The sequence below is a fragment of the Furipterus horrens genome, unplaced genomic scaffold (assembly GCF_987537825.1).
Source record: "Furipterus horrens unplaced genomic scaffold, mFurHor1.1.pri manual_scaffold_5, whole genome shotgun sequence".
Taxonomy (NCBI): Eukaryota; Metazoa; Chordata; class Mammalia; order Chiroptera; family Furipteridae; genus Furipterus; species Furipterus horrens.
Window position 1 is genome coordinate 97,270,167 of NW_028327175.1, and position 22,897 is coordinate 97,293,063.

Consider the following 22,897-nt stretch of genomic DNA (forward strand, 5'->3'; position numbering starts at 1 on the left):
GAAACAGGGACATTTTGGTTTACAGGATGATGCCCAACCCACAGGGGTACACCAGTCAGGGCTGTGCTTATCTTGTAAATGTAACTGGAGAGTTCATAGAATCTGTAATTGAATAGGTTAGCATTTAAAGATCTTGTTAGAGGAGTTATGGTCTAGGTCCATGGGTGAAAAATACCATTTGTTAATTTGAAATATGTAGGATAATTAATGGCTTTGAGTAATTCAAAAGGGATACAGTACCTGATTGATTTTGATTCGTTTTTTGTTTACTTTGAATAGGTGACAGATTGTATGATAAAATATTACCAATTTGGTTATGAAAGTATTAGAAAATGCTTCATATTCTATTAATGCATTTACCAATGAGATTGTAGTAACAAATTTTAGCTCTGAAGTCTGTATTATCTATAACCATATGATGCTAAAAGAAAAACAGATTTTTTTCTAAATATAATTTTTGAGTTAGGGATTGTCGCTGCCACCTTTTGAGGTGTGGAACCGCTGGTGTTGGTACTGGTAAAATAACTATTACATATTCCTGAATAACGGTTTTTGCCTGTTAAAAATATTTTGAAACTCGTTTTTAAGCTTTTAGTTTTAATGCTATAAGTAGTTTGTGTTTAATTTTGAAGCATCCTGAAATACATGTCTTTTTACACAAAAGTGGTTGTTTATAATGTTGAAACACCATGATATTTAGAAAACAGAGCTCTCTGCTGGACCCAATTATTATTAGAGGTAAAGTCTCGGGAGTTTTATTTATATTCCCTGCTACAGGGAAATAATTTTGATTTTGAGGTCAATAAAAACATTTTGTCATCCTTTCTCAATACCAATTATAGTTTTTTTCAGCAGAGTGGAGATAAAACGGGAAGGTGTGGCTGAGTTCATAGCTATTAGAATTTAATTTCATATTTTATATGATTTAAATGGGTTGATCTTTTAATATAACATGTAGTGTGATATTTTATCATTACAAATAATTAAATTCATCTCTTTGTCTTTGTTCACATTTAATAGACTGAACTTCATACCTGTCACTTGAGAAATGTGATAGCACTTTTTAATATTTTACAATTATTTGTTGTCTTATTAAAAAATACTCTCCAAGATGTGCCCTTTTTCTCTTTTTTTTCTGTTTATGATGAGTGTGGTTACTTTTATAAATATATTTATACTGTTAGATCCTTTATGTTCTAAAGTAGTTTAGACTGAAGAAGTGAGGTCTTGACACTAAAGAAAAGCACTCTTGTCCTTTCACCTTCCCCTCAGTTTCAAACAGTTATGATTATAATTGAGGTTAATAACTGCAATTCTTCATTACCATCCTAGAGCTGTTTTTGCTTTTTCATTTAATGTAATTTAAGTAACAATCTGTTTAAATGATGATCTATAAATATTTTCAGTGACATTAGCCTATAGGAAAAATACCTTTGTTTTAAAAGTCATGGTTTAATGTTTGGGAAGAAATATTAATATTAAACATTTAAAATGTTAGATAATATTTTTAAATGAAACTAATATATTTCATTTAACCCTTTGGAAACTAGCATAAAAATACTCTTAGGCTTCTAAGAATCTGGAAGTTGGAAAAGAGGCTTTATTTTTTCAGCATGTTTTCAGAATTGAAGGCCAAACATATTAATGATACCTGATGTTTTTCCAAATGTAGCTGCTAAGGTTTGATCTAATTATTTAATAATCTATTATAGGTCTTTTGACCATTTTTAATTCTTGTAGTAATTTAAAAATTATAAACCCAGGTGACATAGTCAAGATTTATTTTACTAGTAGTTTGTAATTTTTCAATAGTTTTCTACTGTACCTTTTTTTTTCTGTATTTGAACATGCTTTTCTATGGTGGTATTCAACACATGGAAGTTTTTTATAGTGTTGGAAGTTGTCTATATGATAATGTTTTTCTGAAGTAGTATCCCCTAAATTAGCATTTTTGCCTTCCCCAGCACATAATTGGAATTGGATCATAATGACACTTAATCTGGTATTGGTGACATTGGTACTTTTTCCTCCTATAGTCAGTAAGTGATTGCAGGTTACCAGAATATCTGTAGGCATCATAGGAAGAACCCAAAGTCAGTGCACCTGGGCAACAATGTCTGTGCTCTGATGGTATCATACCAATGACAGTCTGATTTTTTTCTAGATTAATATATGAAGTATATAATAGTTATTTATTGCTCTTCCAGGCAACATTGTATATTAGGGTGAATTTGGATTTCATGTTATCTATTTGAGAGTTTACCTGTTACTGTAGTGGAAAGAGTTTTATCCATAATCTAATATCTGCTGCACTGTCTAGCAATATGATATGGTTAAGTCACATAAATCTCTGAATTTCTTTACCTTTAAAATGAGAATGAAAATTATACTGATCTAAAAGAGTAACTTGTATTTTAATGGTATCTTTTGTCATTACTAGTACCTTTTTTTTACACAGTAATTATTTTCTTCTCTAGCCCATATTTAAAGTATAGATGTCTTAAAATTATATTCTCAATAATTTACACATGTTATTTTAGTAGAAATCTTAGTAATGTGTAAAGACATTTTCAGGGACTATATGATGATGGCGAGAACTTTTTTTATTTGAGCCAAATGTCCTTAATTCAGCATTAGATATATTAAAGTATGATAGCAGTGTTCAGTTACAGACATACCCATGAAGAAATTTAGCATAAACTCTTGCTACAAATGTTTACAAAGTCTATATTCTGTGCTTAAATATCTGATTGCTCATTTCTACATAGGTTTTATATTGACCAAATCAGTATTACCTGTTTCACAAATAATATAGCCATATTTTTTTAATTCTGTACATTCTGTGTTTAAGTGTTTGATATATAGTGGTTCAACCTCCCTTGTTTATGTGCCTGAATTTTATGTAAGTTTTACTATTTTTCCACTCAAGCTGTATTTTCTCTCCCCTTTTTTTACATATTTGTGTAATTATAGGTAGCTGACTCCATCAAAACTTTTTTTTTCCCGAAAGACAAGATAGAGTATAATTCCAGACAGCTATCTCAGAGCAGTTATGAGGGAAGGAGAAATTTATAGTGACGATTCAAATTAATAAGCAAAATCCAAAAAAAATGAAGAAGACAGGGAAAATGAGGTATATTCACTTGAGCACACCCCAGTAGTGTGGGAAAACTTCAAATGTAACTGGGAAAAATATGCTGAAAATGACAATACAGAAATAATGATACAAAGCCCGCCATATCTTTTGAATGTTGAGGATTTAACAAGTGATGGCTGTAACTCCACTGATGACAGTTTTCTTTTTCAAGATGATGATTATTCTCCACCCACCAAGAGACCAAAGAGCAGCGAGCCCCCCCAGCCACCAGTCACCGAGCCTGCCAATGCCGGCAAACGGAAAGTGAGAGAATTCAACTTCGGTGAGTTCTGGGTTAAATACAGGCCCTTTTTCTTTGATTCTGAACTTCTGTTACTGATAAAAGTTACGGCTTTCTTTAGGGGCATACTTTAAAACTTATTACTGTTTTATAATCTAATCTAAGGAAAACCACAGACAGTTTGAAGTAACATTGTTTAAACATAGTTTGGGTTTACCAGACATAAGATGTTGCATCTTCTGATGTTACCTACAATTAGTGGACTTTAAATCAGTGTTAATGACTTAGTAATTTAACTATTTTTTTCTTAGCTTTAAAACCTTTATTTTTATATTTTTATTATTTTTTTTGTGCATGTGTAACTGTTAGCAGCTAATCTAACCAAACCCCAGTTGTAGGTGCAGCCTTTTGAAGGGACTAAATAAAATATTAGTGGCAGATTGTGTTTGTGATCTTTATTTGAATAGATATAACATTTAGCTTGTATACATTTAAGATAGCATGTTAATGTTTTAATTTGTCATACAGTCTCATTTTCATAGAACTTAGATATGATTTAGAAAGATCCTGAATGACTTTGGAGACCTCCCTCTTTTTTGCCTTCATGTTGTAGTGTTTATTGTATTGTATTAGTCTTTTGTACCCTCCTGCTTTTCAGAGATTATAAGGCTAAAAAGAGGTACTTGGTATGAAATGTTTCGAAAATAAACTTTAAAACATCCCCTATAATCTCATATTGAACCAATTCTAAGAACCAACAAAAAGGAAAAAATTCTTAGGAAAACAATAAAATTACATAGATGAAGATGGATTATTAAAAAGTTAGGATGTGTTATGTAGAAAAAAGTCATTAGATGTTAGGTTATCCTAAGAACTTATTAGTGCCCCCAGAGAGGGATTTATTATTGAGATTTAACTTTCAACTTTCAGAGAAATGGAACGCTCGAATTACTGATCTACGCAAACAAGTCGAGGAGTTGTTTGAAAGAAAATACGGTAAGTCTAAACTAAATTCTTGTAATATTTTTTTCATAAGCGTTTAAAAATTTTTTTTTAATTTATTGATTTTAGAAAGAGAGGGAAAGGGAGAGAGAAACAAAGACAAACATGGATTTCTTGTTCCACCTACTTATGAATTTATTGGTTGATTCTTGTATTTGCTCTGACTAGGGATGGAACCTGCAACCTTGGCATATCAGGATGACACTCTAATCACCTGAGCTACCCAGCCAGGGCTTGTTCATAAGCTTTTTAACATTGAAGTTAGTATTCATCTAATGTGAGAAGGCCTAGCTCTATTAGTAAACTGTGCCTTCCTTACATACCTGTCCCTTGAAAGATCGTTGGGGTAGTTGCTGTCCAAATATTACAATCTTTGTTTTTAGATTACTACGAGGCTTAGAAAAAGTGTTTTTTCTTTTTAAGTGTCAATAAACATTTCTTAAACTTTCAGCATGTATATTTTGGAGTTTATAAGGAGGGGCAAAAGTAGGTTTACAGTTGTGAGTATGTGAAACACAGAGTTTATTTTTTTATTTTTTATTTTTTTTTAGGTTTTATTTCTTATTTTTAGAGAGAGAAGAGAAAGAGAGGGAGAGAAACATTGATGGGTTGCCTCTCACACGTCCCCAACCAGGGACCTGGCCAGCCACCCAGGCATGTGCCCTGACCAGGAATCAAACTGGCAACCTTTTGGTTTGCAGGATGATGCCCAACCCACTGAGCCACACCACTCAGGACCAGAGTTTATTCTTGTGTTATTTATTAATTATTGTATTGTTTTCCATACAAACAACTGAACACCTATTTTTGCTCCCCCGGATATGTTACAAAGTCCTGGTTCTTGGAGATTTAATTGAAGATTATTTTCTTAAATAATAGTCTTTCTTAATCTGTTATGTAAAATTTAGTATTCATCTAAATGTTCTTATTTTCTCTTGATATATAACTGAGTTTAAATTAGGTCACAAATTCTTTTTATTTTACTATTCTCTTATAGTAGTCAAAGAAACAAGCAATTTATTACCATCTGATGGTATATATCAAATGCTCACCTGAAAAATAGTAACAGCCCCGGCTAGTGTGGCTCAGTGGGTGGAGCATTGTCCTACAACCAAAAGGTTTCTGGTTCAATTCCCGGTCAGGGCACATGCCTAGTTTGTAGGTTCATCCCTGGTCCAGGTGAGGATGCTTGTGACCCTGTGATCTGGACACATACAATCTCCTCTCTGAGTGAATACAAAGGCAACCAATCAGTGTTTCTCTCACATAGATGTTTCTCTCTCTCCCTTCCTCTCTTTAAAAGAGCAAATGAAAATGTCCTCAGGTGAGGATAAAAAAAAAAAAAGATAATAATAATAAATCGTAAGAGTAATTTTAAAATATGTTTTGCTGGGGTTTTTTTTGTTGTTGTTATCTGGGGGATTCTTTGCTGTTAACTGTAAAATTGTATAATATACTGAATTTTAACTTGAAAGTCTAATTTCTGTGGTATTATCCTTTATGACTGAATTTTTCTCAGTATATAAGTGATAAACCACATTGGCATTATTTACTTTAATAAACTTGAAATGAACATTTCTCTGTCATGAATAATACCTACATCTCAATGAAGATTTAGAATTAGAGTAAATTTAATAACGAATTAAATAACTTTTTCTTGAAATTTTCAGTTATTTGTTTAAGATTCTTGTAGTGTTTATCTCACTTTTCAATAATCAGAGCCTTTTGCTAATGATATTAATTGATCTACTTCAAAACAAATACTGGCCCTAACCTGTGTGGCTCAGTTGGTTGGACATCGTCCTGCAAAGTGAGAGGTCTCTGGTTCAATTCCTGGTCAGGGCACAGGTCCGGGTTGTGGGTTTGGTCGCTAGTTGGGGTGCATGAGAGGCAACCGATCAATATTTCTCTCACACATTGATGTTTCTCTCCTCTCTTTCTCCCTCTCTTCCCCTCTCTAAAAATAAATAACTAAAATCTAAAGAAAGAAGAAGAGGCAAGAACTGATAACATATTCTACACAAGGAGCACTATAACATGGTGATTGCCTTAGGGGAAGTTATTGTCATTATACGTGACTATGGTTTTCAGATTTAGTGTATCAACAAAGATGTTAAATCTAACTCATTTTTTAAATATGTTTTATTGATTATGCTGTTACAGTTGTCCCAATTTCTTTTCCCTCTCCTCCCCTCCATCCGGTGACCCCCCTCCCTTCAATTGTCCTCCTCCCCAGTCCATGCCCATTGGTTGTGCATATAGTTCTTCTCAACATCTTCCTATCTACTCCACTCCCTCCTACTATGCTTCTTAATTCCTGTACCATCTCCTGCCCTTCCCCCCTTAACTCTCCCCGCTGACCTCCTCCCATAATATTCCCCATACATATAATTCTTTTTCCTCTCTCGTTGCCTACTTAGTCTGCCTTTGTTTCGATTCCCTAGCTTCTGTTGTTGGTTGTTGTGATACAGTTTTCATTTTAATGTTCATAGTTTTGTTCCTCCTTCTTCTAAACAAGTCCCTTTAACATTTCATATAACAGTGGTTTGGATCTGATGAACTCCTTCAGTTTTACTTTGTCCTGGAAGCACTTTCTCTGCCCTTCTATTCTGAATGACAGCTTCGCTGGATAGCGAAATCGTGGCTGTAGGTTTTTGCTTTTCATTACTTTGAGTATTTCTTGCCAGTCCCTTCTTGCCTGCAGAGTTTCCTTTGAGAAATCACCTGATAGTCTAATTGGGACCCGGTTGTACATAATTTTCTTCTTCTCTCTTGTTGCTTTTAAGATTTTCTCTTTATCCTTAATTTTTGACATTTTGATTATAATGTATCTTGGTGTGGTTCTCCCTGGGTCCAGTTTTGTTGGAACGCTCTGTGCTTCCTGGACCTGTAAGTCTATTTCCTTCCCCAAGTTAAGGAAGTTCTGCTTCATTACTTTTTCACATAATTTTTCCATTTCTAGTTCTTCTTCACCTTCTGGCAGCCCTATGATTCCGATGTTGGCCCGCTTATAGCTGTCCCATTCGTTTCTGAGCCTCTCCTCATTTTCTTCACTTTTCGTTTCCTCTTTCTGCACTGGTTGACTGTTCCTTCCCTATGTTCTGATTTGTTGATTTGATCCCTGGTTTTCTTGCCCTCACCACTAGTTTTGTATGTGTTTTTGTTCATTTCAGCAGGACTAGCCTTCATTTCTTCCCTGTCTTGATTAATTCCCGCTGTCATTTCTGTAAGCTGTCTTATAACTATAGCTCTGAACCGAGCCTCAGAAAGATTATCTGTCTGTTTATCCGTTAATTCATGTATTTGCTTTCTGGTTAGCTGCGTGATTGGGATCTCTTATCATCATCCCTGCCATCCTGACAGATTTGTTTACCTTTCCTTCTTGGGCGGGGCTGTCACACCTCCTACGCAACAGGGGGCGGAGCCCCGTGCATTTGTCACAACCCCGTGACCCTTCTCACCAGCTATGGCGTTTTATGTGGGGGTGGGGGCGGGGGTCCAAGATGGATTCCTGCCGTTCATTCTTCATTGAGAAACCAGGAGCCTCCTCCTCTGTCCCCACGCCCTCTGAGCATCACAGTCCAAGGCAATGGGGGTCTGCCTTTCCAGCTTTGGAATCGTGAGCTGACGGGTCTGGGCTGCAGCCAGGGGTGCTCACCTGGAGTTTCTTGCCTCCCCTTAAATGTGGGTGTCTGTGCTTACTGCAGTCCTGCCGCCACTGCTGCCGCCAGCACAGCTTGACCTCTCCACCCTGGCTTCACCCCTCCTACCCGTCCGGGCGAGCACCACTTCTTTATAACTTCATACGTTGGACTACCATGTAGCTTTATTTTCTGGAACTTCTGGTTATTTCTGGTTTTGCGGTAGTTGTAGTCCTTAGTTGTAGAGGGAGACGGAGCGTGTCAGTCTAGACCTCCATCTTGGCCAGAAGTTCTAATGTTATTAATATGTAATATGGTACACTTGAAACTTTAGGCATAAATATTAACGTTTAGCAATTAGACTTCATATAAAATATCAATAAAAAAGGGGGGCTGTACTGATGGTAATTCCCGAGAGGGGAGAGGTTGAGGGACATCCGTAGGAGTCATTTTTGCTTGGGGACCTTTTGGGTAGTGTCAGTAGCACCTCTGCTGTTCTTTCAGTGGCTGGAAAGCATTTTAGGTAACTGTGCTCTGTGAATTAAATGAGATAAAAGCCTTTGAAAGAGGAATGGATGTGTATGGTATTTGTCTGTAGTCATAGAAAATTTGGCATTGCTTTACTTAGTGACAAAAGGCTTACTTGTATAAATTTTAATGCTAACTATAAATGTGCCTGTGTTATACATGAACATAGTGATACTTCTTAATACCTTTTTATCATGAAAATTTCCAAACAAAAAGTTAGGATTCAAAGACTAAGTATTCATCATGCAAGTTCAACAGCCTTTAACATTTTATAGTATTTTCTTTTTTGTTCTCTTTTGTCCCATCTCTTTTTGATGTAAGTTTATTTTTAAATGCCAATGTCCCTGACATCCTGTCATTTCCCCTCTCAGAAGTCTGCATTTGAAGTCGGGGGTTGGGTGCGAGGAAGGCATTGTCTTAATCTCAGTTCTATTATCCCATATAAAAACATATTTAATACTCAGTGATATTTAAATGTCTTGTTGTTGAGGAAAAACTGACCCTTTATAGTTTCCTTAATAAAATCAAGGTCTACTCACTATAGTTCATTCTTTACTAATTTAAGTATAGTTGGCATACATTATTGTTAGTTTCAGGTGTACAGCATAATGCTTTGACATTTATGTTAAGAAGTGATCATCGCCATAAGTCTGTTAACTATCTGTCACCATACAAAGGTACCCTAGTTCATTGCACATTTGGTTAAATAGAGCAGTGGCATTTTTGGTGTTCTGTACCATTTAGTTCTTTTTTACTATTTTCTGAATCAATTGTAATAAACAGAAGTAAAGATAAAGTTATAAAAGTTACAGAGCAATACATATTCAACTGTTTTTTGCTTAATCCTTGTCATTTAATGATATTTTGCTTTCTCTTTTTATCCCTAAAGCTCAAGCTATAAAAGCCAAAGGTCCTGTGACGATCCCATACCCTCTTTTCCAATCACATGTTGAAGATCTTTATGTAGAAGGACTTCCGGAAGGAATTCCTTTTAGAAGGCCATCTACTTATGGAATTCCTCGCCTTGAGAGAATATTACTTGCAAAGGAAAGGATTCGTTTTGTGATTAAGAAGTAAGACTTTTGGACTCTTCTGTTTGTTCATGATTAGTGCATTTTGTAAACTATTGTTGACAAATATTCATTAACCACTAGGGCTATATTAAATTAAGTTTGAATTATTATGTATTGTTTTATTTTCCACTTGTCAGTGTGTCCGTGTCAGTCTTGCCTGAGTTGGTATTTGAAACATGAACACCTGCTGTACCTGATTGCATACAACTGTCATTTTCTTTTCCAGTTTTCTGCAAAGTATGCTAAAGAAGGTAGTAATACAGTATTAATGTCTTGTTTTTATGTCTGAATTTTTAAAAACATGTGGAAATATGTGTAAATTGTAGGATTAAAAATAAACAATACAAGTAACAATGGGAGGAAAAACTAAGATAATAGAATGTTATAAATTCTTTAGCATTAACGTAAAGGATATGGCAAGGAGCCCCCCCCCTTTTTTTAAAGATTTTATTTATTTATTTTTTAGAGAGTGGGAAAGGGAGGGAGAAAGAGAAACATCTGTCAGTTGCCTTTCATGTGCTCAAACCAAGGACTGAACCCACAGCTCGAGCATGTGTCCTAACCTTGAACCAAACTGGTGACCTTTCTCTTTGTGGGGCAACACCCAACCAGCTGAGCCACACCAGTCAGGGTGTAAGGAGCTTTTTAAAAAAAATTAGTGCAGCAATTGGAATTGGATGTATAAATGCTTCCATTTAAAAGTGACAGCCACATCACATGTTTTTATATTTTCTACTGTCTTTGATTCTATTAAGATTACAACAAAAAGTTTAAAAAACTAAGAGGACATTTATCAATAGATTTGTGCAGTGCAAATATATGGGCACGTTCCATTACATCCGTGAAACAAGTACTAGGTATACTTGTAAAAGGGAACAATTGGAGAATAGTTTTCTAGGAGAAGATAAAATATAATTGCTAAACTAGAATTTTCAGTGAAATTGGGTAATGAGCGTTGTTAGTCTTATAAATTGTAAAGAAGATTGTGTATATGAGACACAAAAAGGGATACTGAGTCATCTAGTGACATCTGACTTGAAAAGAGACGGAAAGTATCAAAAATGAGTCACATGATAAAATTTCATTGCCCTAGGGTAAGGGAAAAAAATCATTTGGTTCTAGATAGTAGAACAAGGTCATCCATAAAGAATGAAACCACACTGACAGTAAGCCTGCTTTGAGCAGGAATGGGTGTTGCAACTCTCTTAAGCAGTTCTTCCCAAGTTCTAAGTCAGATGATTTGAACCTCAAATTCTGTAGCCAGCCAAACAGGTATGAAAACAAATAGAGATTTTTCAACTTGGAAAAGGAAAGATAACAGGGTGTCCCCAGAGGTAACAGAACCTTATTAAAATTAGCTTAGTACAGTGAGATACTTATCTAGCAAGGAGGTCAGAGTTAGGGTGATAGAAACTTGTGGCACTTGGGGCTTTGCTGCAAGCTCTTTTTTAGCTGCTGCTTCTCCTCCTTTCCTCCTCCTCCTCCTCCTCCTTCTATTTTATTTATTTATTTTTAGAGAGAGAGGAAGGGAGGGAGAACAAAGGGAGAGAAAACATTGATTGATTGCCTCTCACAACACGAGCCAAGTATGTTCCCGGACCGGGAGTCAAACCAGTGACCTTTCATTCACAGGCTGGCACTCAATCCACTGAGCCACACCAGCCAGGGCTTTCTGTCCTTGTTTTGATAGTTTCCTTAGACTGGTCTTGTGCTGGATGCAGTAGTTCCAGGCTCACAGATAGATAACATCTCTGAAGGAGAAACAGTAGCTACTACCTATGTTTCTTTGAGAGCAAGGAAACCTTGGACTGTGGCCTTAATTCTCTGATTAGAATTATGTCAAGTGCTTATTCCTCAACCAGCACAGGCATGGGAAAGATAGCATTTTGATGGTTTTAGGTTTCAATCAAGCAGTACTCACCTCCCCCGCACCCCAGGGATGGGCATGGGCTTGCTTCTCCTGAAATGCAAGGCCTTCATTTTAAGTTCTATTTTGAATGAGTATCTTTGAACCATGTTCATATTATAAATGATTAAAAACATTTTTTTCTGACATATCTTTTAGCTGTCAACAGTAAAGTGAATAATATTAGTCATACCATTTGCAAAAGTTTCTACTTCATTACTCTAGTAATGCTCTGGTACTGTTGAGTAAATGGGGAAGTTTTAACAACGACCTTGATCAAAAGGCACAACCAAGTAAGCTTGCCTGTCTGTATTGGCATTAAATAATGGAATGACGGGATTTTTAAAAGATTTAGCTAAAGATGAAAAGGGCCCAGGAGAAACCTCAAGAGAATAGATGAGCTATTTCCTACAGGGAGGAATCTTTTCTTTCCAATAAATTATAGTTTAAAGATTTATTAGTCTCATGAAATTGAATGGTCAGCAAAATGGCTTGTCCCAAAACCTTGACACTAACCAAGAGCCATAAATAAGACGCCCCCTCCCCACATTTTGATGTATTTTTATTATTTAAGAACTCTCTTGTACTGTCACTTCACTAAATTTTTTTTACTTTGTTAGAAGTTTTGAAGTTTATTTATTTATTTACTGTATGTTTTATTGATTATGCTGTTACAGTTGTCCCAATTTCTTTTCCTTTTGCTCCCCTCCACCCAGCAACTCCCCTCCCTCCAGCAGTCCCCCACCCCTTAGTTCATGTCCATGGGTTGTGCATAAAGCTCTTCTCAACACCCCCCTGTTCATTCCCCACCCTCTTACTATGCTTCTTAATTCCGGCACCATTTTCCTGCCTCTCCCCCTGCCCCCTCCCAGCGGCCCTCCCCTAAAATGCTCCCCATACCTATGATTCTGTTTCCACTCTGGTTGTCTGCTTAGTTTACCTTTGTTTTCTAATCCCCAGTTTCTGTTGTTGATACTGTTTTCATTTTAATGTTCATAGTTTTGATATCCTTTTTGTTAAGTCCCTTTAACATTTCATATAATAATGGCTTGGTGATGATGAACTCATTCAGCTTTACCTTGTCTGGAAAGCACTTTTCCTGCTCTTCCATTCTCAATGATACCTTTGCTGGATAGAGTAATCTTGGTTGTAAGTCCTTGTTTTTCATCACTTTGAATATTCCCTGCCAGTCCCCTCTTGCCTGCACAGTTTCTTTTGAGAAATCAGCTGACAGTCTTATAGGTACCCCTTTGTAAGTAATTCTCTTCTCTCTTGCTGCTTTTAAGATTCTCTCATCCTTAACCTTTGGCATTTTGATTATGTGTCTTGGTGTGGGCCTCCCTGGGTCTAGTTTGTTTGGGACTCTGTGCTTCCTGGACCCATATGTCCATTTCCTTACCCAAATTAGGGAAGTTTCCCTTCATTATTTTTTCACATAATTTTTCAATTTCTTGCTCTCCCTCTTCACCTTCTAGCAACCCTAGGATTCGGATGTTGGCATGTTTTTAGTTGTCCCAGAGGTTTTTAAACCTCTCCTCATTTTTTAAAATTCTCATTTCCTCCTTCTGTACTGGTTGACTGTTTGTTTCTTCATTATGTTCCAATTTGTTGATTTGAACCCTGATTACCTTTCCTTCACCACTGGTTTCATGTAGATTTTCCTTCATTTCAGCCAGGATAGCCTTCATTCTTTCCCAGTCCTGTTTAATCTTTGTCATCAGAGCTGCGAGCATCCTAATCACCAATGCCTTAAACTATGCTTCTGTTATCTATCTCCTCATCCCTTAGGCATGCTATCTGCTCATTGCTTAGTGGTGCCACTGGGACCTTGACCTGCCCCCGCTTCTGGGTCATCCTTCTCTGTCTCCTCATCTTTCTGTTTGCCTCTGTGATTTGGGCAAGGGCTGTCACACCTCTTACATTATAGGGGCGGACCTTTAGGTGGTCGTTAGTGCTGGCGACTGGTTCATCGTGTTTTGGAGCTGTATGTGGGGGAGGGGTCTGAGAGGGAAAAGTGCGGGTTGCCGCAGCTTTTCCAGGCACTTCTTCCCCTTTCCATACTAAGCAAGCTGCCTCCTTTTCGAGACTGGCAGCTTCTTCCTGCGCCCCCGCCTCGACTTGCTTTCATGGTCAGAAGTAATGCGGCTCTATTTTCCCAGTCTCTGGAACTGCAAGCTCTGTGGTCTAGTCTGGGGCTGGAATCATTTCTCAGGTTTGATCAGTATGACTGTGTTTTTTGTGAGGGTTGCTGCTAGCCGCGCCCCCCCACCCCCCCTGCGTGCCTCACTGCCTCTAGCCCTGCTGCTGAGAAGCACAGCTCCCTCAGCCCCCTCAGCAGCTGCTCGCTCTTTCTCAGTCTCGGCTCCACTCCTCCTACCTTTCTGGTTGATTTTTTCCTCTATTTCTTGTTGAACTTCCCTATAGTTTTGATTTTTTGGATTTTCTGGGTTTTGTTTTTGTTTTTGTTTTTTAGTTTTGAAGTGGTTGTAAATTTCTTCATAGTTGTGAGGAGAAGCAGCATGTGTATATACGCCTCCATCTTGGCCAGAAGTCCTCAAGTGTTTTCTGAGGTTTATTTTTAATAAAATTAAGAAAATGTATAAATTAATTTACAGGTTTGCTTATGTTTGTTCATCTTCTCAAAGCATATAATACCCTGTGTTTGGATGTTTGGATGTTTATATAAGCTCATCACAAAGTACTTTGTGCTGTGCATATCCAGTTTCAGGTCCTTTCTATACACTCATTTATGGGAAGCCATCTTCCACATTTGGAAAGGCCTTTGTAAAGCCTTTCCCCAAAGGTTGATGTGGTTAGTCTTGATAAACATAGACTATTTTGTTTATTTGAAGGGTAATTCTATAGAGTTTAGCAAATGTTTTATTTCATAGATTACTAATAGCAACCAAATATTAAGTATATCATTGACTTAATCCTGTATTAGTTTCCATCATTTCTGGGATTATTGTTAATATAGGCATGGTTATGCCTATTTTTGCTATCTCTCCCTCCCTCTACCCTCAATTACTTTAGACTATTACAACAAAATAGAATGATATGGGATATAGAAGTTAAGATTGTGAAAATTCTGTGATCTAAAAATTATTTTTATGGGCTGTTTATAAGAAATTCTTGAAAGCAAACACATTGTCCTGCAAGTACTGAAAAGTATTTAGAATTTTTATATTCAATTTATATGAGGTCTGTCCAGGAAGTATCCAGCCACATACTATGAAAAATAGAGGCATTTTTTGAAGAAGGTACAAGAAACATTGTACACAGGACAATGATGCCTCAGTCCCCTTCAAAGCTGGCACCTCGGGACCTCACACAGTTCTCCCAGCATCTCTTCCACTGTTCAAAAACTCAGCAAAATCCTTTGTTGGAGTCGCCATTAGCTGCCCCCTTGTATTTTCTTGAACCTCATCGGTGATCTGAAATTTCTTCCCTTTCAAAGGTGATTTTAGTTTTGGGAAAAGCCAGAAGTGACTGGGTGCCAAATCTGGGCTTGTAGTGGGGCTGAATCACCTGGTGATTTGATGTTTCACTAAAAAACTCTGCACAAGAAGTGATGCATGAGCGAATGCATTGTTGTGATGAAGCTGCCAATCACCAGTTGCCCAGAGCTTCAGCCATTTTCATGGGATTGCATCTCACTGACGAATGTTGAAATAGTGCTCCCTATTAATTGTCTGGCCCGGAGGGGCATACTCATGATGGACAACACCTTCCCAATCAAAAAACAGTTAACATGGTCTTGATCTTGCTGCAGCTTTGCCTTGCCTTCTTCGAGTGTGCAGACTTCCACTGGGACATTTTCGGATCTTAGCTGTAGACCCACAATTCATCTCTGGTTATGACTCTTGAGGAAGTCTGGTTCATTGGTAGCATTTCGAATCAAGTCATTAGCAACTGCAGCATGATGTTCCTTCTGCTCTGGTAGCAGAAGCTGCAGAACAAGTTTTGCTACAACACGTTTCATGCCAAAATCCTGTGTCAAAATCTCGAGACAGTAGTTTTTGGGATCCCTAGATCAGCTTCTAGTTCTCGCACTGTCAGTCACCGATCTTTGTTGATTTCAACCCATACACATTCAACATTCTCGGGTGTTCTGCTTGCTGTAGGCCTTGCTGAATATGGATCACTTTCAACAGATCCTTGACCATCTTTGAAGTGTTTGTGCCACATTTATTTGCGCTGCACACTTTGCCTTGTTCCCAAAAGTCTTCTGAATCATCTAAATAGTTTGTTTCCACAGAGGAATGTTGAAGCTTAACGCAAAATTTGATGCAGATTCGTTGCTCTACTTGCTGTTATTTTGAAAGTGATGGCCACACAGTGCATGTGTTCACTCAGTGGCATCGGCCGTCCGCACTGACTAGTACAGTGAAGTCGTCATTATTCACGCACGCACATTCCAGCCCACTCTCCTTGGCTGCCAGGTTACATTGGTGTCTCACAAACCATTCTTGTTACATTAACAATGGCTGGACATTTTCTGGACAGGCTTCATAGATATTTTGAACTAAGGTGGAATTGAATGAAGAGTAAAATTAAAGGATCTCATTGAAAATTTTTGTAATTTGCTTCCTTTGGTGTTAAGCTTTTATAAAATGCCTTTGGGTTGTAAAATTAACTTTTCTTTGAGGATGTAGGTTCTATGAAATACATTATGAAACATGTGTAATTACCATTTAGCCTTATTACTCTGAGGAAATCTCAAGAAATTAGGATTTAATTGTACTCAGGACTCCGGATTGTCTTTTTAAACTGGTGTTGATGACTGAATATTAAATAAGTACTAGTAGTTACTACTTTTGCTCAATATTACTTTGTAAATATTTAGTATTTTTTTCTCACCTTGCAGACATGAACTTCTGAATTCAACACGTGAAGACTTACAGCTTGATAAACCAGCTTCAGGAGGTGAGTCTTCAGTCTTGTTATCAAATCAGAGCATATTATGCATAAGAAATACAGAATGTCAGAGTATTGTCCAGTACTCTAGAATAGTAAACTCATTTTCTTCTTAATAACCCATTATAAATAAGTACAAGTCTGCATCATATTTTTGGATAGACTAAAGAAGCATGTCTGTTCTACTTTTTTCCTTTTTTAAATCCTCACTCAAGGATATGTTTATTGCTTAGAGAGACACACACACATCAATGTGGGAGGGAAACATCAGTCACTTGCCTCCTGTATGTACCCCAACCGGGGATCGAGCCCACAACCTAGGTATGTGCCCTGGCTAGAAATTGAACCTGCAGCCTTTTGGTGTACAGGACAATGCTCCAAACCAAGTGTGCCACCTGGCCAGGACATGTCTGTTTGACTTTTGAAATGCAAACATCATCTGGTATAAAGTATTAAACAGTTTATTATCGTCGTCGGCAGCCGTCCGTCTCGAGAGACGATGGTGTAGCTTCTTAAGAGTCTATCTGCACCGCTGAGAATGGCTGTGCAGTCCGACTCGGGAGTGACACGGTATCTGTCTCCTCCCGTGTTGAATCGACATCTTGCGATGACGCTGGAGTGTCCTCTCCAGTGAAGCTGAAGCTACAGAGCCTGGGCGGGGTGATATGGAGGGTCTGCTGTTGCCCATGCAGCAGACCGCCCCTCTCTTCGCAGCTGAAGGGTCCAAGGGAAAGACGGAGTCGATACAGCTTGGCTTCAGGTGCGCCGCAGGAGTTGCCGGTGTTGACTACAACGTCAAACCGCCTTAGGGACTCCGGCTCCGGATTTTCTGTCGGGGTTTACTCCCTTAGCCTTTCCCCTGAAGAGGTATGCCGCAAGGCAGCGGAGGTTTTTTGGAGTCAGAGTTTTCCTTCTCTGAAAACAGTTTATTATACCCAAGTCTATATTAGTGAATTGAATAATCCTCCATTATTATACCCAGGACATAAAAAGGTATACTTCTTAAAGCATATAGCCAACAGTATCACTTGTTTGTTAGATGTATTTTGAAGGAGATAAAATCGTGAATGTGTTCTCTTGCTTGCTTTTTGTTCTGGAGTGAATTGGGGGTGCATATATAAAATAGAATTCAAGCCCTGGCTGGGTAGCTCAGTTGGTTAAAGCATCATCCCTGTATGCCAAGGTTGTAGGTTCGATCCCTGGTCAGGACACGTATAAGAATCAACCAACAAACACATAATTAAGTGGAACAACAAATTGATGTTTCCTTCTCCCTCTCTCGAATCCATAAATAAAAATTACAAAATAAAGAATTCACGTCATTTAGAGTTTGTGTAATGGAATAAATGCTAGTAGTCTTAAATGCCTAAATTTGTCATTGCAAAAATCTCCTGCTAGCTGTTTTTGAGTAAACTGAATTGTGCTGTTCCCTACCTTGAATTATGACACTTTAGAGTACCCATGTAAAATTCCTCTTCAGTTATGTTTCCGTTTTTCAGTGTCTTGTTCTCTTCTCTATTCAGTGTCAGCACCGTTTAACGAACACATTCTGAAATCTTAGAAATAATTTTAGTCAGAATAGAAAAATAATATTGTCTATTTTATAATTATATTAATGCCATCAAATTGAGGAAATTTTTATATTTGCTACTTTTACAGTAAAGGAAGAATGGTACGCCAGAATCACTAAATTACGAAAGATGGTAGATCAGCTTTTCTGCAAAAAATTTGGTAAGTAATTTTTTCCCCCAACTAAAGTATGATATAAAGTAATTTTCTGAAATTTTGCTTTAAGAAAGTACATAGGACTCAAAGTTTTCTCTGTTGTTGTCAAATATATATTTATTATGAAAAGTTTTAAACCTGTATGAAAGGGAAGAGAATAGTGTAACAAACCCCCAGATATTCTTTACTATGTTGTTTTTTAAAATACAGTATATGTTATTCAGCCTCGGGTATTTCACAATCTTGGAATCATTTTGTCTTAGAATCTTTTAACCCTTTGAGTGCCAACATCGCTGTGAGCAACACTGATAAATTTTCCCAAAAGTGCCAACGTCACTCCCAGTGACTCTTTTTTCGACGGCTATAAATGTAAATAACAATGAAATAATTTGTATTTTATGTTTTGTTCTTTTTTTTTTGTACCTCAGGTTATATATTGATAGAACTTTTTCTCATGTTGATCCAAATTTCAAATTTTTACGCTTGTTCAAATACTGACATATTAATTCTGTTATAATTTTTACTTACATTTTAAACAGTTCTTTTAATTTCATGTATTTTTGCAATAATTGTTGAAACTATGCAGTGTGCATAATATGCTTTATGTGTATTTGGATGAAAGAACACGTTAACGTTATCGGAAGAAGGTTGTGTTCAGTGTATTATCAAGAATGCTGCTGAATGCATACCTTCTTTATAAGGAAAAATTTTTAGGTGGGAACAAACTAATGTCTCGATTGAACTTCAACACCTCCATAATAGAAGAGTTTGCCAGAGAATGGCATGAGGTTAGAGACACTGTTAATAAACCCAGCAATGAAGAAAATCCACCAGGTCCCTCTCACATATATGGCGTAAAGATGCTTCCAGAAAGAAAGCTAAAATTCTGTAAGGAATGCTCACTGGAAAGAAAGAGCAGGTCGAGAACAGTATGTGTGAGATGTGACAAAGGGCTGCACCCAAGATGCGTCGATAGCCACAAATGTTAATATATAAACATTTTACTATTATTGTATTGTTTTTGCATTTCATTTTTCTTTATAAACTGTTTTTCACTGTTGTTATCTATTGATATATGTCTCCAGTGTGAAAGCCATTTGTGTTCATTTTTTTGTGCGTTATAGTTTTTTTTTTTTTCAAAAATTTATGCAATATTTGGCATACTTTTTTTTATCCATGTTGCTATGTGTTTTTTCAAATTATAATAGTAGGTTTTATATTATGCCATATATTATACTTCAAAAGTCATATTGGAGGAAAGAATTTATTTTTTCTAAAGTAATTGTTATAATAAAATAATTTTAATGCAATAAATTTTGCTAAATTGCATCAAAGAACACTGCTTACAAAAGAAGGGTGTATTTACTATATGTCATGAAATTTTCAGCAAATTCTTATGAATAATATTTTTAAAGACATTTTTCATAAGCTCTGCATTTCTCAGCAAAATAGCCTGGCATTTCTCAGGAATTTTAGCAATTACACGTGGCACTCAAAGGGTTAACAATGTTTAGTGAGCTTCTCTGGAATAAAGGAGACCTTCCGAGGCCATGTATCAGTGCTGCATGGCAGGCACATGGTGGTTATCAGACAGTGTAATGTGGCCACACTGCAGTGGTTATCCTGTTCGTTGTGCTTGCTGTGCTTGTGTCCCTGAACCCTTAAAATTTGTAGGTTTGGTTTATCATAGCAACATGTTGGGCAGAAATCACTCTCTCCCCTGCTTTATCCTGCTTCTTAGTGGCATTCAGCATAGTTGTTTTTCTTCTTATTTGCTTTCCAAACTATTTAAAACTGTTTAAACTTTATTGACTCTTGGTTTTTTCCTCTCGTTGGCTGTCACTTTCATTCTTTTGATGGCATGTTTATTTTGTACAATCTTTAAATTTTGGGAGTAGTTCTCCATAGCTCAGTCCTGAGCCCTCCCTCTTTCTCTTTTCTCGTCAGACTTTCTCCACAAGTAATCACATTTCACCTTGTATCTTTAAAATTAATGTATTGTCTATTTCCTGTTGACTTTCAAATTTAAGTCTTTAGCCCTAAAATCTTCACTTACCACCAGACCTTCATATTCACCCACCTATCTGATACCTCTTCCAACTTCCGACATTCTAAATAGAGACCTGGATTTCTCCCGCTGCCATGTGTCCCTTCCCCAGTCTACGCAGTAGCACCACGCTCTACCCAGTTATTCTAGCCAAATCCCCCAGGAGTTCCTTTTTATTCTTTATTTCCACAAGGCCTCCTGCTGACTCTACATTTGAAACATGCCCCCAATCCATACCCTTTTCTTCTTACTGCTATCTATCACTGTAGTCAAAGCCAGTGCCACAAGGCAGCCAGGTTATAATTTCATTAACAACATAAAATGGAGCATGTCACTTCCCTGTTCAATACTCTTTGGCTTTTCTTTGTACTTGGAATAAAGTCCACAGTCCCTGATCATGGCCATCCTGCCTTTCTTCTAACGTCACCTCATTCCCTATCCCACTTGCTCACTTCGTACCAGCCATAATGACCACCCACTTGTTCTGTTTTTCCGTCATACCCTTTTGGGGACTGTTGCACTTTTAGTGTTTTTACTTCTGGAATGCTCTTACCTCAGGTCTTTTTGTGCCTCTCCTTTTTATTTACATCTCAATTTAAATGTGGCCACATTGAAGAGGTCTTTACTGAGTACCCATCTGACATAACCTGCTAAGCAGCTTGTCACCCTTTTATTTTTTCAAAACACTAATGGTTGTCTATTTCCTCTCACTCTAACACAATGGATATGACTGCCCTAACCTTGCCTGTCTTGTTTACTGCTAAAACTCTACTTGGTGCTTGCTCAGGTGCTAAACAAATATTTACTGAATGGATCAGTATCATTAAAGTCTCCTAAAGCTCTCAGAAATTACTGAGCCTTTCTGCCACATAGCATACATTGTACCTCATTCAATTATAGCACTGAAAAGACCAAAGTACAAAAGTGCCAGAGCTATCATGAGCATGGAAAGTCATGAGCATGGAGGGTTCTTGTTTGTCCTATGGTTTTCAAGAGGCTTGCTTGGCACTGGGTCTTAAAGTCACGGTAAGCCATTTTTTAGGAGCAACTCAAGTGGCAACTACAAATTGAGGTCATTCTTTGTGTGGTGTTTGCAGAATCCATGTACTTACCTTTTTGACTTACTATACTGCTTAATTTTCTGAGAATTGAATGCATGGGGAGAGGAAATCAGAATTTTAAACCTTTGAGTGCCAATGTCGCTGTGACTCTTTTCGATGGCTTATAAATGTAAATAACAATGGAATAATTCATATTTTATGTTTTGTTCTCTTTTTTTTGTACCTCAGGTTATATATTGATATAATTTTTTCTCATGTTGATCCATATTTCAAATAATGCATGGCACTCAAATGGTTAAGATTTTCCTCCTCTTCAGCATCGTGACTACCCAAACACAAATACAGAACCTTAGTGATAATGTATCTCCTCTTATTATGTCAAAGTAGCTAATTAACAATAAACTAAAAATTTTCACCGCTTTAAAAATAACTATTTCCAAGAAACTTAGTAAAATAAGTCATGATGAACATTGTTTATTATTAGAGATGCCACCATAGTGTCATTGTAATTCACAAGTAGGTGACATACGATAATGAGTATCGGCATGAATAGGTTTAAACTTTGCCCTCATGTTGTAGTTCTGGAAATTAGTCTGGTAAAAGAAGCAGCCAAGCCTAATAGCATCATTGACTCTTGACAAGCAAGCTTACTTTTGTATCATGGGAAGAAGAGGCCGTCAATGTCGATGAGTTAGCTCAATCGGTTGGAGTATCGTCCTGTAAGCACATTGTCCCGTAAACACGTGCCTAGGTTGTGGGGCATGTTTGCTCTTTAGTTGGGCACGTGCAGCAGGCAACAGTCTGTGTTTCTCTCTTGCATCAATGTTTCTTTATCAAAAAACAATGGGAAAAAAAGTTCCTTAGGTGAGGATTAAATAAATTAGTAAATGGTTAAAAAAGAAAGAAAAAGTGGTCAGTGGAAAATTCTTTGGCATTGTATCAGAGCTAAGAAAATAACTTAAGAGTTTATGTATTACTGCATTACAAACAACAAAGTCCTGGCTCTTTTTTTGTTGGTAGTAATGGCTTGAAGTGGGTGTAGGAGTATAGTGACTTTAGAGAGTTGGAAGCTAACAGAATTCCTGCTTTCTTTAAGTTAAGGTTCCTGAAAGGGAAAGATGAAAACTGAGATTCTCTGTAACTGGAACATGACAAGTTTTTAACTTTTCACTATGGCAGCACATAACACTGGGCAACATGATTTTCATTGAGTTAGATATGACACTTTCGTTGAGTTAGTTTTTGACTAACTTGGCATCTGAATCCAAAAATGACCCCAGTTTTTCTCTATCACGTCAACTTTTTTTTTTTAAATGTTTTTTATTGATTATATTGTTACAACAGTTCCAATTTTCTCCCCCTTGTTCCCCTCCCCCCAGCACCCCCCTCCCCCAGCAATCCCCCCCAAGTCCATACCCCTGGTTCGTAAAAATTAACTATCCCCCCCCTCTCAAATATTAGGACCCTTTGTAATCTTGTAAAGGACAATGGGCGAAGGTCTCAAGCTCCTCTAGCTGCTTCAAGCTGGACATGGTCGTCGTCCTACCTACCCTTGGGTCCAGAAAACCCTAATAAGAGTGGGGGTGTGGAGTGGAGGGTGGCCTTCCCACATGGGGAAGG

The 22,897-nt window shown here is 37.3% G+C and overlaps 1 protein-coding gene across 6 annotated transcripts in view; it reads left to right on the forward strand.

The window, feature by feature from the left end:
- Positions 1–22,897, forward strand: part of GTF2I (general transcription factor IIi) — a 130,601-nt gene that overhangs the window by 78,884 nt on the left and 28,820 nt on the right. For all 6 annotated transcript variants that reach the window (XM_090276898.1, XM_090276895.1, XM_090276893.1 and 3 more), the window contains 5 exons: positions 3,309–3,419; positions 4,308–4,373; positions 9,438–9,621; positions 16,395–16,453; positions 18,104–18,175. In XM_090276898.1, the coding sequence (XP_090133024.1) occupies positions 3,309–3,419; positions 4,308–4,373; positions 9,438–9,621; positions 16,395–16,453; positions 18,104–18,175 (492 nt within the window). The remainder of the gene's footprint in view (positions 1–3,308; positions 3,420–4,307; positions 4,374–9,437; positions 9,622–16,394; positions 16,454–18,103; positions 18,176–22,897) is intronic.